Below are 15,223 nucleotides of genomic sequence, written 5' to 3' on the forward strand. Positions count from 1 at the left end.
AAACAAATTCTTAAACTCAAACGGATTCTTTGACAATTTTCAATCTGGTTTCTGACCGCATCACAGCACAGAGACAGCGCTCATAAAGATTATAAATGATATTCGCTTGAATACTGATACAGGCAAAACATCAATTCTGGTTCTACTCGATCTCAGTGCTGCATTCGACACTGTTGACCACAACATACTTCTAGACAGGCTGGAAAACTGGGTCGGGCTTTCTGGGATGGTCCTCAGATGGTTCAGATCATACTTAGAAGGGAGAGGTTATTATGTGAGTATAGGAGACCATAAGTCTGAGTGGACGTCCATGACATGCGGAGTCCCACAAGGGTCAATTCTAGCACCTCTCCTGTTTAACCTGTATATGCTGCCACTGAGCCAAATAATGAAAAAGAACAATATTGCTTACCACAGCTATGCTGACGACACCCAGCTCTACTTAGCACTGTCACCTAATGACTACAGCCCCATTGACTCCCTGTGCAAATGCATTGATGAAGTTAACAACTGGATGTGCCAAAACTATCTTCAGTTAAACAAAGACAAAACTGAAATCATTACATTTGGAAACAAAGATGAAATTCTCAAGGTGAACGCGTATCTTGAGGCTAAAGGTCTGATAACAAAAAATCAAGTCAGGAATCTTGGTGTAATTTTGGAGTCAGACCTGAGTTTCAGTAGTCATGTCAAAGCAATAACTAAATCAGCATACTATCATCTGAAAAATATTGCAAGGATTAGATGTTTTGTCTCCAGGCAAGACTTAGAGAAACTGGTTCACGCTTTCATCACCAGTAGGGTGGACTATTGTAATGGACTTCTCACTGGCCTTCCCAAAAAGACCATTAGACAGCTGCAGCTCATACAGAATGCTGCTGCCAGGATTCTGAGCAGAACCAGAAAATATGACCATATCACACCAGTCCTCAGGTCTTTACACTGGCTTCCAGTTACATCTAGGATCGATTTTAAAGTACTATTACTTGTTTATAAATCACTCAATGACCTAGGACCTCAATACATCGCAGATATGCTGATTAAATACAAACCCAACAGATCACTCAGATCAGCAGGATCAAGTCAGTTAGAAATACCAAGAGTTCACTCAAAGCAAGGAGAGTCTGCTTTAGCTATTATGCCAGCCGTAGTTGGAACCGGCTTCCTGAACAGATCAGATGTGCTCCAACAGTAGCCACATTCAAATCCAGACTCAAAACACATCTGTTCAGCTGTGCATTTACTGAATAAGCACTGTGCCACTGTACGTCCAACTGATTGCACCTTATCTATGCATCATTTTTTAAATAATTTTTTATAACTGTTTTAGTTTACCTGTTCTTTTCTTTGGTTATCATCATTTTATTACTTTTAATTCTCTTTACATTGTATTCTTTTTCTTATGCATTTTTTAGCCCTATTTTAATTCCTTTCTATGTAAAGCACTTTGAATTGCCATTGTGTATGAAATGTGCTATATAAATAAACTTGCCTTGCCTTGCCTTGCCTATATAGAGACTGTTACAATAATCAAGGCGGGATGATATAAAAGCATGGATGACCCTCTCAAAATCAGTAAAAGATACAATTGACTTGATTAAAACACCTGACACCAAAAACAAAGCAGATGAAGAAATGAAGCCAACTGATCAGTCAACCCCAGAGGTTTCCTCTTGCACAGCAGAAGCCAAGAACCAGTCAGGAACGTCTGATCTTAACTCAGAGAGCAAAACACCTGACACCAAAAACAAAGCAGATTTAGAAATGAAGCCAGCTGATGCTGATCAGTCAACACCAGAGGTTTCCTCTAGCACAGCAGAAGCCAAGAACCAGTCAGGAACATCTGATCTTAACTCAGAGAGTAAAACACCTGACACCAAAAACAAAGCAGATGAAGAAATGAAGCCAACTGATCAGTCAACACCAGAGGTTTCCTCTAGCACAGCAGAAGCCAAGAACCAGTTAGGAACATCTGATCTTAACTCAGAGAGTAAAACACCTGACACCAAAAACAAAGCAGATATAGAAATGAAGCAAACTGATCAGTCAACACTAGAGGTTTCCTCTAGCACAGCAGAAGCCAAGAACCAGTTAGGAACATCTGATCTTAACTCAGAGAGTAAAACACCTGACACCAAAAACAAAGAAGATATAGAAATGAAGCCAACTGATCAGTCAACACCAGAGGTTTCCTCTAGCACAGCAGAAGCCAAGAACCAGTCAGGAACATCTGATCTTAACTCAGAGAGCAAAACACCTGACACCCAAAACAAAGCAGATATAGAAATTAAGCTAACTGATGCTGATCAGTCAACACCAGAGGTTTCCTCTTGCACAGCAGAAGCCAAGAACCAGTCAGGAACATATGATCTTAACTCAGAGAGTAAAACACCTGACACCAAAAACAAAGCAGATGAAGAATTAAAGCCAACTGATCAGTCAACACCAGAGGTTTCCTCTAGCACAGCAGAAGCCAAGAACCAGTTAGGAACATCTGATCTTAACTCAGAGAGTAAAACACCTGACACCAAAAACAAAGCAGATATAGAAATGAAGCAAACTGATCAGTCAACACTAGAGGTTTCCTCTAGCACAGCAGAAGCCAAGAACCAGTCAGGAACATCTGATCTTAACTCAGAGAGCAAAACACCTGACACCAAAAACAAAGCAGATGAAGAAATGAAGCAAACTGATCAGTCAACACCAGAGGTTTCCTCTTGCACAGCAGAAGCCAAGAACCAGTCAGGAACATCTGATCTTAACTCAGAGAGTAAAACACCTGACACCAAAAACAAAGCAGATGAAGAAATGAAGCCAACTGATCAGTCAACACCAGAGGTTTCCTCTAGCACAGCAGAAGCCAAGAACCAGTCAGGAACATCTGATCTTAACTCAGAGAGCAAAACACCTGACACCAAAAACAAAGCAGATGAAGAATTGAAGCCAACTGATCAGTCAACACCAGAGGTTTCCTCTAGCACAGCAGAAGCCAAGAACCAGTCAGGAACATCTGATCTTAACTCAGAGAGTAAAACACCTGACACAGAACCAATAATGGACAAGCAGCCTGAAGAGGATAATCTCCGGTCTCCAGCAGAAAAAAAAAGGTTTGTTTTCACACAGATCTTTACATGATATCTCCAGTAACAACTCTGAAGCTCTGATATCACTCATCTTTTCTTCTCATTCCTCTTTCTTGTACTTTCTTTTCTAAACTCATCACTTTCTTCATCTGAACTCACAATAAAAAAATACTCAATCTAAAATAGAAAAGCTGTTCAATATTTAGTGCAATTATTCTTCTGGAGCCTGATAACAAATATGACATTTGCAACAGTATTGCTGAAGTGAATATTATCAGTATTGTGATTCAGCTGAATGGCTCAATGTATCGTGGTATGAGACCTGAAACACTGCAGACAGATTACAAGGTGGGGAATTATATTAAATAATGTAACACAAACAAAAGTTCCACCTTGTGTCTGGTCTGATCTGATTAAAATAAACTGTTCTGATTTAGACATTTTCACATCACTCGTATCAGGGCTTCAACACACTTCTCAATCAATCAATCAAGTTTATTTATATAGCGCTTTTACAATCACGATTGTGTCAAAGCAGCTTCACAGTGTCAAACAGGATAATATTGCGCCAAAATTAGATTTGGCTGTACAGTCGTTCTGGAGAAAACAGTGATGTTATCAGCTTATTTTAATTTATCATATAGCGACAATGTTGGCAGATCAGTATTATAGTTTATAGAATTAAATAAGACCTAATTCATACACTTTATTTGTATAATAAGTTGAATAACTTTAATCATATTTTTAGTGTCCCCAACTGAGCAAGCCAAGCCAAAGGCAACAGTGGCAAGGAACCAAAACTCCATCGGGGCATGATGGAGAAAAATAAACCTTGGGAGAAACCAGACTCAGTCGGGGTGCCAGTTCTCCTCTGGCCTATTAACACACCGTGTAAGATTATTATTCTGGCAACCTTACAGGTCAGAAATCATATTAGATTGGAATATTCAAAATGTTCAGGGTATCACGGAAGAGACAGATTTATTTAGGATGGGGCGTCGATTACACAAGAGTATGAATACATGAAAGATCGGAGTTATTGCGCCGAAGACGGGTTTTGAGCATGTCGTTTCAGTGAGGCAAATTCGGAGGAGACACCATTTGACACGGCTCAGCAGACACTCCAGGATGAGCTGGTCATGTCCAGGCAGGTCCACCATCCGATCCGGACAGGGCCCAGATCCGGGATAAACCTCCCGGAGAGACTAACATTAGTGTAGATGCCACTCTTTTTATGATGTAACGAGTACATCAGGTGTTATGGGAAGTGTTCCCGGTTCCGGCTGACCTAGTTAATGCAGCCTAACAATCAGTCAATTGAATTGAATAATGAAAGTTAAAAATGTTCTGTGTGTATGCCATAGTATAGAGATGTGTTTTTAGTCTAGATTTAAACTGACAGAGTGTGTCTGCTTCCCGAACAATGCTAGGAAGACTGTTCCAGAGTATTCAACACAAACATCATGCATAAATTATCAAGATCATTGCATATGTCGTATGCTCTGTGGATAGTTAAAAAGTCTAAAAAGTTGTTTCTTTTTTACAGATTTAGGCATTTTCTTGCACGTATGTTGTAACTGGATTATGTAAATATCTGCCTTGTCCGGAGACTGTATTGTCATCAGAGCCTCATTTGAATATGTCCCTAGTTAATGATAGGTCCATATGCAACAACACCGGACATGCCAGTCACTTACTGAGGGAAGCCGGGTCCGGTGTTGGTGAGTTGTCAGTTTTTGAGGAACTTTGTCCATCAAACTGTTGTTTTATTAGTTTCCCAAGGTCTACTGGTAGGGATGGTGGCATTGCTATGGTTTTCCAACAATCACTTAAAATACACTCTTTACACAGTTTCTGTTCAGTTATTCATCTGTGAAAAAACTAATTTGTGTGCATGTGTGTGCATGTGACAGTGTATACACACACTGTATGGTTGCAGTCACTGAGGCTAATAATACTCGATTTAGCCTGTGATGTGTTTGTGTATTATATGGCAAAAGGGAACAGCCTATACATTGTTAAAATCAGGCCAACTTCCCAAATATTTTAAACATGTTTAAAAGTGATTGGAAGCTTGTGAGGTGGCCTCAAAACTCTTATACTAAAGCGCATGATTTCTAATCGAATAAAGTTTTCGAATACATGCTTTGTGGATTTGAAAACTTGCTTGGTAGCTCCACTGGTGCAGGATTGCATTGCAACTTGCTGCACCAAAAGCCGTTTCGGCTTGTAATCAATTATCAACCTCGAACCTTGACGTGAAGTTGAGTGTTTTTTTTAATCCTGGTATTGGGGACTCACAGCACTGTCTTCCTTTCTTTAAAAAACTCATTTAAATCACCAGGGTTCTCATTTATAAAACTTTGCGTAGATTTCATCCAAAAATTGTACGTACGTACAAAAGCTAGATTTTGCGTACACACAAAAAAATTCTGATTTATAAAACCATACGTACACCAGAAGCTGCCCAAAAATCACTTTATAAATAACACCCAGCAGCAGATTGAGTGTTTGTGCTTCTCCACCCTGATTCCTCCCCGAAATCACCATATATGGAGCTGACAACGCCTAGTTCCCTTTCAGTCAGTACACTACGAGTTACGACAGTACTGACGAAATGGGGCTTTCGCTTAGAAAGCCAGCTGCCTTCAATCTCAATCAAAACAATCCAATGACATGGAGATGTCATGGGTCTGCGGAATTTGCCTAATGCAAGGCGAGTTTAAACTTGCCTACCTTAGCAATCTTCTCTTCAAGACGAGTATCTCCTCAGAGTGTTGGTGTGACGGCGCATTCCAGCGGGTTCTGCATTCCTGTCGATCTGTGCAGTGGTCTGTGCAGGTCTGTGTGTTCTCCCTGGGCATCTCAGCACTCTGCTTGAGTAAAAACTCCTCACAAAAAGAGCTGCACGTGGCACGTCTTTTTAAAGATGTCTCGCCCGTGCTCCGTTCCTGGGTGTGGTCGGCTGGTTAATGCGCTTGACGGAAATGAGCGGTGCTTGGTTTGCTTGGGCTTAGTGGATGCTGAGCGGCCGTTCATGGATGCGTCATGTTCCCACTGCGGCAATATGACCATCGCAGTGTTGAGATCGAGACTCGGTGAACTCCGTGCTGGAGGGAGAGCCCCTTCTACCACACCCCAATCTGATGTCTCCGAGAGAGGCAGCACTTTGGCTGGTGGTCAGGGTGATCTGAGGGTAACGGTGTGGAGCAAACCGCCGCACGTGCCTCGGGCCACACCCCCCTCCGCAACACTGCTTGTGGTGCTTCCGGATGAAGGTGCTGGTGTTTCCCGGCCTGGGCCCAGTGTCTTATTCGGGGCGCCGGCGGATGACGCCATGTCGATCACCGCATCTCAAGGCGGGTTTGATTCCTCTGGAAGTGAGGATTCGGCTGTGTTGCCTCCCTCGGGAGTGCCAGCATTGTCCGAGTCTGATCCAGAGCTAACGGCCATACTAGCCCGGGCAGCCGAGAGCATCAGGCTCGAGTGGAATCCTCCGACCGTGTCCCGAGCGCTCAAGGCTCGATGACGAGCTGACGCGGTTTCAGCCTCTACCGGTGGAATGGCGGCTCCATCCCCAAGCGGTTCAGCTGATATGGGACCAGTTTGGAGACGCAGATAGATCTGTTTGCCTCCCACGACTCCTCCCATTGCCGCTGGTACTATTCCCTGACTGAAGGGCCCTTCGGCACGGATGCACTAGCGCACAGCTGGCCGCAGGGCCTGCGCAAGTATGCGTTTCCCCCAGTGAGCCTTCTCGCACAGCTCCTGTGCAAGATCAGGGATGACAAGAAGCAGGTCCTCATGGTCGCCCCGCATTGGCCCGGCCGGACCTGGTTCTCCGAACTCATACTCCTTGCGACAGCACCTCCCTGGCCTATTCCTCTGAGGAAGGACCTCCTTTCTCAGATAGGGGGCACCGTGTGGCACCCACGTCCCGACCTCTGGAACCTCCACGTGTGGCTCCTGGATGGGACGCGGCAGGTTTGAGTGGCCTACCACCACTAGTGGTCGCCACTATCACTTCAGCTAGGGCCTCGTCCATTCTCGGCCGACGAAGCATGCCTGGAATTCGGGCCGGCTAACTCTCACGTTTTCCTGAGACCCCGGCCTGGATATGTGCCCAATGTTCCTACCACTCCCTTCAGGGACCAGGTGTTGAACCTGCAAGCGCTGCCCTTGGAGGAGGCAGACCCAGCCTCGGTACTGCTCTGTCCAGTATGCGCCCTTCGCGCTTACGTAGACAGGACGCGGTGCTTCAGGACCTCAGACCAGCTCTGTTTCGGAGGGAAGCAGAAAGGGAAGGCTCTCTCCAAGCAGAGGCCTGGCTTACCAGGTTCAGGGCTTGCCATGCCCCCTTGGGGTCAAAGCACACTTTACTAGAAGTGTAGCTGCCTCGTGGGCGTTGGCGCGTGGCGCCTCGCTGACAGACATTTGTAGAGCTGCAGGCTGGGCGACACCGAACACATTGTATCTCAGATGTTTTACTGTGCATGACCTCATCTGCATATCAATTGCATGCATATTCCCATCCACATGACACCATGTTTAACACTGTCAAAGGTAAAAGACATTGAAAAATATTAGATATGGACTATAAATATCATTTGTGCCTTACACATTACATTGCTGAAAATCATTCAATATCCTTTTTATGGTGTAGAAAAAAATATATCAAAATATCAATAAAATTTTTTTTATAAAATACTCCTCAGGTATTTTTGTATTTTTAAATAAAATGTTGTTTTAATTAAAAAATATTTTATTAATTTTAAACACTTCAAATCAAATAAAATTCATGCAGTTTTGCTGGTTTGGATTGTGTACGCACGGCTCAAAGTTTGTCTAAAGGTGCGCACAATCTCCCATCAAGTTTGTTTTTTTATAGATCACAACCTTTGCGTGGGAACTGGCGTACGTACATTTCCAGCCTTGTTTTGTGCGTACGCACACTTTATAAATGAGACCCCTGATCATTAGCCGAGAGATCCATGCGCTGAGTTGATTGTGTCAGATAAGAGAGACATTGGAAATGCGCAGTGCTGTGGGTTCCCAGGACCAGGATTAAAAACAATAATCATTACAATAATGCAAATACTGATCCAAATAATTAGTAATTCCTTTAGAAGGATTTAGTAATACATCAGTAATAATACACTGATTTTAGAATTATTATACATTATTCATGTTAATTATGAATCAATATATAATAGTTCTTAGTAGTCCTCTTAAAGTTATGAAAAATATAATAGTTGTTGATTAGCAAATAGTGAACTAACACATTCGACTAAGGACTATTACTTACTAACTCATTAATGAGACTTGTTAGTTAATAGGAGTTACTATATTGTAGTAGTGTTACTACTAGTATTAATATTAAGTATCGCAATATGTGAGTGTTAATATTGCGATACTTATTTGTTCCTGTGTAGTTATACATTAATGACAGAACAGTATAATAAAGTTAACCTTTGTTTAATTTGATAATGTGTGATATTGTTGTATGTTTTTAATTTGACAATATTAACATTAAATAATAAATAATACATCTGATGTCCAGGTCAATATCAATTTCAGGTTTATTTATGGAGCATGTTTAAAAACGGCCACAGCCAGACCACAGTGCTGCACCAACAGTAAAAATAAGAGTACAATACAAGCAAGTACAGAAAGAAAGAAAAGGAAAATGTTTAGACTAGAACTCTGATAGAGTAGAAGCAGTTATAATAGAGTTTCATAATGTATAGAGATATCATGAGATTTCAAAGTGTATATTATTCGTAATTCTGTAATTTAATCTTTGTTGAACAGTGTCATATTTAAAGTGTCCTTTCATTCTAAAGACTACAGTGGATTGGTGAATCAAGGAGCCACGTGTTATCTGAATGCAGTACTGCAAACACTCTTCATGACTGAGGACTTCAGAGAAGCTGTCATGAAGTAAGACGTGCTAGAATGTTATTGTTAATAATACAACCATAGAAATGCTGTGTTGACAATGCTGTGACAACAAATGCTGTGTTGTTTTACAGTTTGAAGCACAAGAAGGGAACAAAGACAGAAGATGTTTCTTCTGCACTTCAGGAGTTATTTGAGAGTTTAGATTCTAAAAAGGGAAGTGTCTCTACAGCAGGAATCACGAAAGCTCTAGACATTAGAAATGGTAAGTTGATGTATTTTACTGTACCATTCTTACTGGAAAGAAAGAAAAAAAATCCCTCCTCCGGTTTCCTGAAATCACTTGATCAGGTTTCCTGATCAAAAACACTTGAGTTTAAATCCAACGAAAGTTCTAAAAGCAGTTTTATTTCAGTTCACGAGCAGCAGGACGCAGCAGAATACTATCAGAAGATACTGAGTGAGATTGAAGAAGAAACAGCCAAGGTATGATCTGAACACAACATAAAGTGCTGTGTGTGATAGAGTAAATCATGCAATGGTTCTGTTTCAAGAGAAACTGTTATCTATTTTTTATGTTATCTAAACAACCATGAAATAAGATGCTTTTGAAAAAGTTTAAAGGGATACTTAAAAAGATAGTTCACGGATTAGTTTGCAGATTAAAATGCTTACACTACATCAGATATCATCACGCCAGTAACAGTTTCTGCGTAATTTGAATACGACTTAAAAGACACTATGGGCCAGATTTACTAAATGGAGTGACTTATTGTGAGACCAGTATACTCCTGTAAGTGCTGATGGGAGTGTAAAGTTCTGCAGTTGATCTACTAACAGCCTGTTTTATTTCTTAACACATCTGTATGTCTATTTGATGACAACACATTTTGTGATGATTAATTTGTTAAAATTAGTTCATTAGTTTGCTTAGTTAGCCAATCAAACGACTCATCCGACCTGAATAAGTATCAATCCCTGCTCTCATCATGCTCAGATGAAGTCCATGCGATTAAAGTGTCCTATTTCCTTAACAAGATCAACAGCACTTCAAACACACGTACACTCTTCAGAACATTCAGCTCTCTCCTCTGTCCCCCTCCACCCTTCAGTCGGTCATATCAGAAAGTACCGGCAAATTGACATCCCAACCAGATCCAAAGCACCACATCAATGGCAAAATGATTATTTGCTCAATATGGTCACTCAACAAGAAAAAAAATGTAAATACTCTACTCCCATTAATGTTGCGTCTCTAAAAGACAAACTCACAGAAATGCAAATGCAAGAAGATCAGTTGAAAATATCTGTGTCCAAAAGTTAACATTGCTAATTTCTTACTGTGTATCTTTAGTAAACCCGATAGTAGCTTTCAAACACCAGAAAATTTAGTAAATCTGGAACTATAAAATATATACCAATAAAACTACTCAAATACCATAATGTGATTCTTAAGTGATTCATCTTTATGATGTAATTTTGCAATATTTTACAGATATTCCAGGGAAAGAAGAAACACTTGACCACCTGCATGCATGGGAACCATGACTCCGTTGAGGAAATCAATACATTTTTTTCTTTGGCCATTGCTATGGACTCTGATCTATATAAAATTAATGTAGTAAGTATTACAAGACAATAAATGAAGACAATTAATGTCTGAACCAAAGTAGCATCTAAAAATATAGGTAACACTTTCCAATAATAAGGTACTTACAATTCATTTGCAAAATATAGGTTATAGTTAAGTTATAGTTTGGATAAAGGAGAAACATCTGAGACAACCTAGCATTGCTTGAGCACTGAACAAAAAAACCTCCAAGCAATAAAATATGTATACAATTATAATCCAGGCAGGAATTGGGGTGGATTGTTAGTTTTGGGCATAAAATCCTTACAAATTAATTCTTATGATTTTTCTCTCCATGTAAATTTGTTCAAATTAGTATGAATTCAAGGTATCACTTTAGTATGGGGAACACATATTCACTATTAGCTCCGCCTTCTGCCTCAATAAACTCCTAATTTACTGCTTATTAATAGTTAGTAAGGTAGTTTTTGTAGCGTTTAAGTTTAGGTATTGGGTCGGATTAAGGGATGTAGAATAAGCTCATGCAGAATAAGGCATTAATATGAGCTTTAGAAGTGCTAACAAACAGACAATATCATAGTAATATGCATGATCATAAGACACTAGTTAATAGTTAATAACTGAACCTTAAAATAAAGTGTTACAGAGTTCAACATGAGACCATAAATCCAGAGTCACTTTTCCAGCACGAGTCAGATGTATTGTTTGCCATGATTTCTTATTCTTAAAATGGTATGTTTCAGCAAAACTGTTTGAATGAACAGTTTGAAGTAATGCTCATGAAGGGAGAGGATCAGCTGTTCTGTAAAAAATGCAACACTAAGGCGGACATGGAAATGGTGAGCTTCATATTTTACTTACAAATGAATTTTTATTTTTTTAAATGTAGAACTTCAATAGTCTTACCAAATCTCTCAAGTGTTAAAGGGGCGGTTCCATGTTTTTTTCTAGGCTTGGTTGTGTTTATGGGGTACAGTAAAACATGTCTTAATACTTTTTTTTTTTTTTTAAACACTGTATTTTCTTATATTTTACCTTTATTTCACACCGCTGTCTCCACTGTCCTTTGAACGGCTTGTCTGCTTCCTGCTTCTATGAAAACCCATCCCTCCGAAAAACGCAATGGTCTTAGATTGGTTAGATGGCCAAATGTAGTTTCCTGTATTTCTATTGGCTGAAGTGAAACACCACGCCCCTTCCCATTACGGGCAGAAGTCAAATCTGCGGAGACTGATCTTTATGATGTCACCAACCCAGGAAGAAGCTCGTTGTAGTCCAAACCGGCAATTTTTGTAGGCAATAAACCACTGTAACTTTAAAAGACAATATCTCCGTTTGCAGTGAACTTTCAGCGCTGTAACTTTGCAGATACTCTTTTTGCTCAAGCAGCGACACTAGCGACACTAACTAAAGTTAAACAAGTGAAATCGCATGCAAACAGTCCTTTAATGGAAAGATCAGCACTTGAGATTTAAAACAAACATGCTTTCTGTGACACATGAAACAAAAGATAATAATATTGGCAATACAAATAGTATATAGAAAATATACAATTGAAACATGCTGACTTTATTCTAATTGAGATTATATTTCTTTCAGAAATGCTCCATTCCTGAACTTCCAGAAGTGCTGACTCTTCACCTGCAGAGGTTTTACTTGGATTACAGCTACATGACTTACAAGAAGAACAACCGACCTGTTGATATTCCTCTCCAGTTATCAGTGCAGGTTTGACTACGTTGTCTTTTTTTACACTGCTTGGTCCTTCTTGTTTAAATCTACATTTTTGAAATGTCCAATTCTGACACTTCATTTATAACATACAGCCTCTGTGAATGTGCTCCACTGATTTACTTTTTATTGGTTCATGTGAGTGTAACTGTATTCATAACCAGCTAAATATTATATTAATGGGCATGGAGATCGACAACATCAGTCCTAGAGGACCACTTTCCAGCAGAGCTTAGGTCCAACCCTTATAAAACTCACCTTCCCATGTATTACTAGTAATCCTGAAGACCTTGATTGGCTTGTTCAGGAGTATTGGATTAGGGTTTGTGCTAAACTCTGCAGGACAGCAGCCCTCCAGGACCGAAGTTGCCCGTCCCTGACATAGAGATTTCTATAGAGAAGGGATCTCCAATTTCTGCTCCTGGAGGGCCAACATCCTGCAGAGTTTAGCTCCAACCCCGATCAAACACACCCGAACCTACAGTCCCTGACAAAAGTCTTGTCGCTTATCTATTTTCTAGAAATACCTGATATTAACCTGACTTTTAATTAATTCATTGGTGTTAGAAATAGCTCGTATGAAAAGCTAAAACTCTCCCAAATGATGTTTAATGCACTGAAATAAATATTTTTCACTGAAAAAATATTTATCATTTAATCAAGACAGAAAGGTCAAATTTTGGCAAGACACAAGTTTTGTCGCCTATACAGAAATTGAACAAATTTACTGCAAAAATATGTCAGCAAATTAAGTTGTGGTGCTGTGAGATCCAAATCTTGTATGACTTCCATGAGCTTGAAGGACTGCATCCATGTGGTTTGGCAAGGATTCATACAATTTATTGATGAAGTCCTCAGGAATAGCTAAGAAAGCAGTCTTGCATGCCTCCCAGAGTTCATCAATATTCTTTGGTTTCGTCTTCCATGCATCCTCTTTCATCCTACCCCACATATGCTCAATGATGTTCATGTCTGGTGACTGGGCTGGCCAATCCTGGAGCATCTTGATCTTCTTCGCCTTGAGGAACTTTGATGTGGAGATGGAAGTATGCGATGGAGCACCGTCCTGATGCAGAATTTGGCCTCTTTTATGGTTGGGAATAAGAGGTAGCTAAGATTTCTTGGTATTTTAGACTATTGATGTTGCCTTCCACCCTGCAGATCTCTCGCACACCCCCATACTGGATGTAACCCCAGACCATGATTTTTCCGCCACCAAACTTCACTGTTTTCTGGGTGAATCTCGGATCCATTCGGGCACCAGTAGGTCTCCTGCAATATTTGCGGCTACTGTTGTGTAATTCAACAGAAGATTCATCTGAAAAATCCACCTTCTGCCACTTTTCCAGCGTCCATCCTTTTAGCAGGCTGTGGGCCTTGGCAAATGCCACACGGTTCTTCAATTATCTTTTGTTTAGTGCTGGCTTCTGGGCACTGATTCGACCATGGAGGCCATTTCGAGAAAGAATCCGACAAACTGTTCTGGTTGACACAGGGACTTCAGGTGACCAGGTCTCGTGGAGCTCTGCTGCAGTGGAAAATGGGCTGGCCTTGGATTTTCGAGCCAACAAACGGTCCTCTCGAGCAGTTGTCTTGCGGGGTCTGCCTGACCTGGGCTTGTCAAAAACGTATCCAGTCTCTTCAAATCTTTTTTTTTTTTCCTCTGTGCTTGATGCTGAGACACATTGAAGGTGTCTGCCACATCAGCAGTGGATCTGGTCTTCAGCCTCTTGATAATCAAAATTTTGGTCTCAGGGTGAATCTTAGGCATGTTTGCAGAGGTCTAGTTGCAGTTGATGGGAAGGTCTAGTGTACTGGGGTTCTTTTTATACACACTTGAGACCTAATTGATCCATTATTAGTCACAGGGGAAGCTCATATGACAAGGTGACAACACTTATGTCTTTGCAAAAATTGACTCAATGGGCTTTACCAAGCTGTGAATATTAGAATACTTTTTGAAAGTTTAGTTTTTCACTGAAACATTATCACAAAAGCTGGTGGGATTAAAATGAGCCATTTCTTGTAACAAAATCTTGATTAGAAATATATTTCAGCGGCACTTTAGGTCAATTTGTACACAAGCGACAAGACTTTTGTCAGGGACATATACGATATCTGTATATATATATATATATATATATATATATATATATATATATATATATATATATATATATATATATATATATATATATTCATAATACAACATAGATTACATATCAAATGTTTAAACTGAGAAAATGAATAATTTAAAGGGAAAAATACACTCTAAAAATGGATGGGTTAAAAACAACCCAATTGGCAATCCAGCGCTGGGTAAATATTGGACAGAACACATGCTGGGTTAAATTAACCCAGTGGCATTTTAACCCAGCAGGCTGGGCTGTTGAGAAAACCCAAAATGTAGTCAATTTTTTACCATTAATGGATTTGCTATTCTGGGTTTTTCTTGCTGGGTTGTTCTTAAAAATTCTCCTGTGCATTAGCCTACTGTAAAGCTAGACAATCATGAAAGAACAAATGAAGAATGCATGTTTAGACTGTTAAAACAATAACTTGTATTGCATGACAAATGGTACAATACACTAATGTGTTAAAATTGGCAACAATGACAACTACAAACCTAATTTCTGTCAATTTATTCACGTTTAAATCAAACTTTTATTTTGACGGGTTGCCGTGACTTTTGAGTCTCTGTGTTCATGACAGTTTTCTCAAATGAAACGGTACATTCTCATGTCCTCAGTGACACGGCAGAGGTCATTTTTTACAGTCTATGGATATGACACGCGCCCCCGTCATTCACACAGAGACGCAAAACATGGAAGAGTAATATTAAATAGTATTTAATATACCCAGACACTCGTATATATTCGGCCACAGTCTGGAGCCCTGCGTGACGCGACTGAACGCAGCT

At 40.1% G+C, this 15,223-nt stretch overlaps 1 protein-coding gene across 1 annotated transcript; it reads left to right on the forward strand.

Moving 5' to 3' along the window:
• Positions 1-1,557: 1,557 nt before the first annotated feature.
• LOC137065058 (dentin sialophosphoprotein-like) lies at positions 1,558-3,135 on the forward strand. The gene has a single exon (XM_067436622.1). The coding sequence runs from the start codon at positions 1,558-1,560 to the stop codon at positions 3,133-3,135; it is 1,578 nt and encodes a 525-aa protein (XP_067292723.1).
• Positions 3,136-15,223: the final 12,088 nt, after the last annotated feature.

Source organism: Pseudorasbora parva, chromosome 25 (assembly GCF_024679245.1).
Source record: "Pseudorasbora parva isolate DD20220531a chromosome 25, ASM2467924v1, whole genome shotgun sequence".
In the NCBI taxonomy this organism is placed as follows: Eukaryota; Metazoa; Chordata; class Actinopteri; order Cypriniformes; family Gobionidae; genus Pseudorasbora; species Pseudorasbora parva.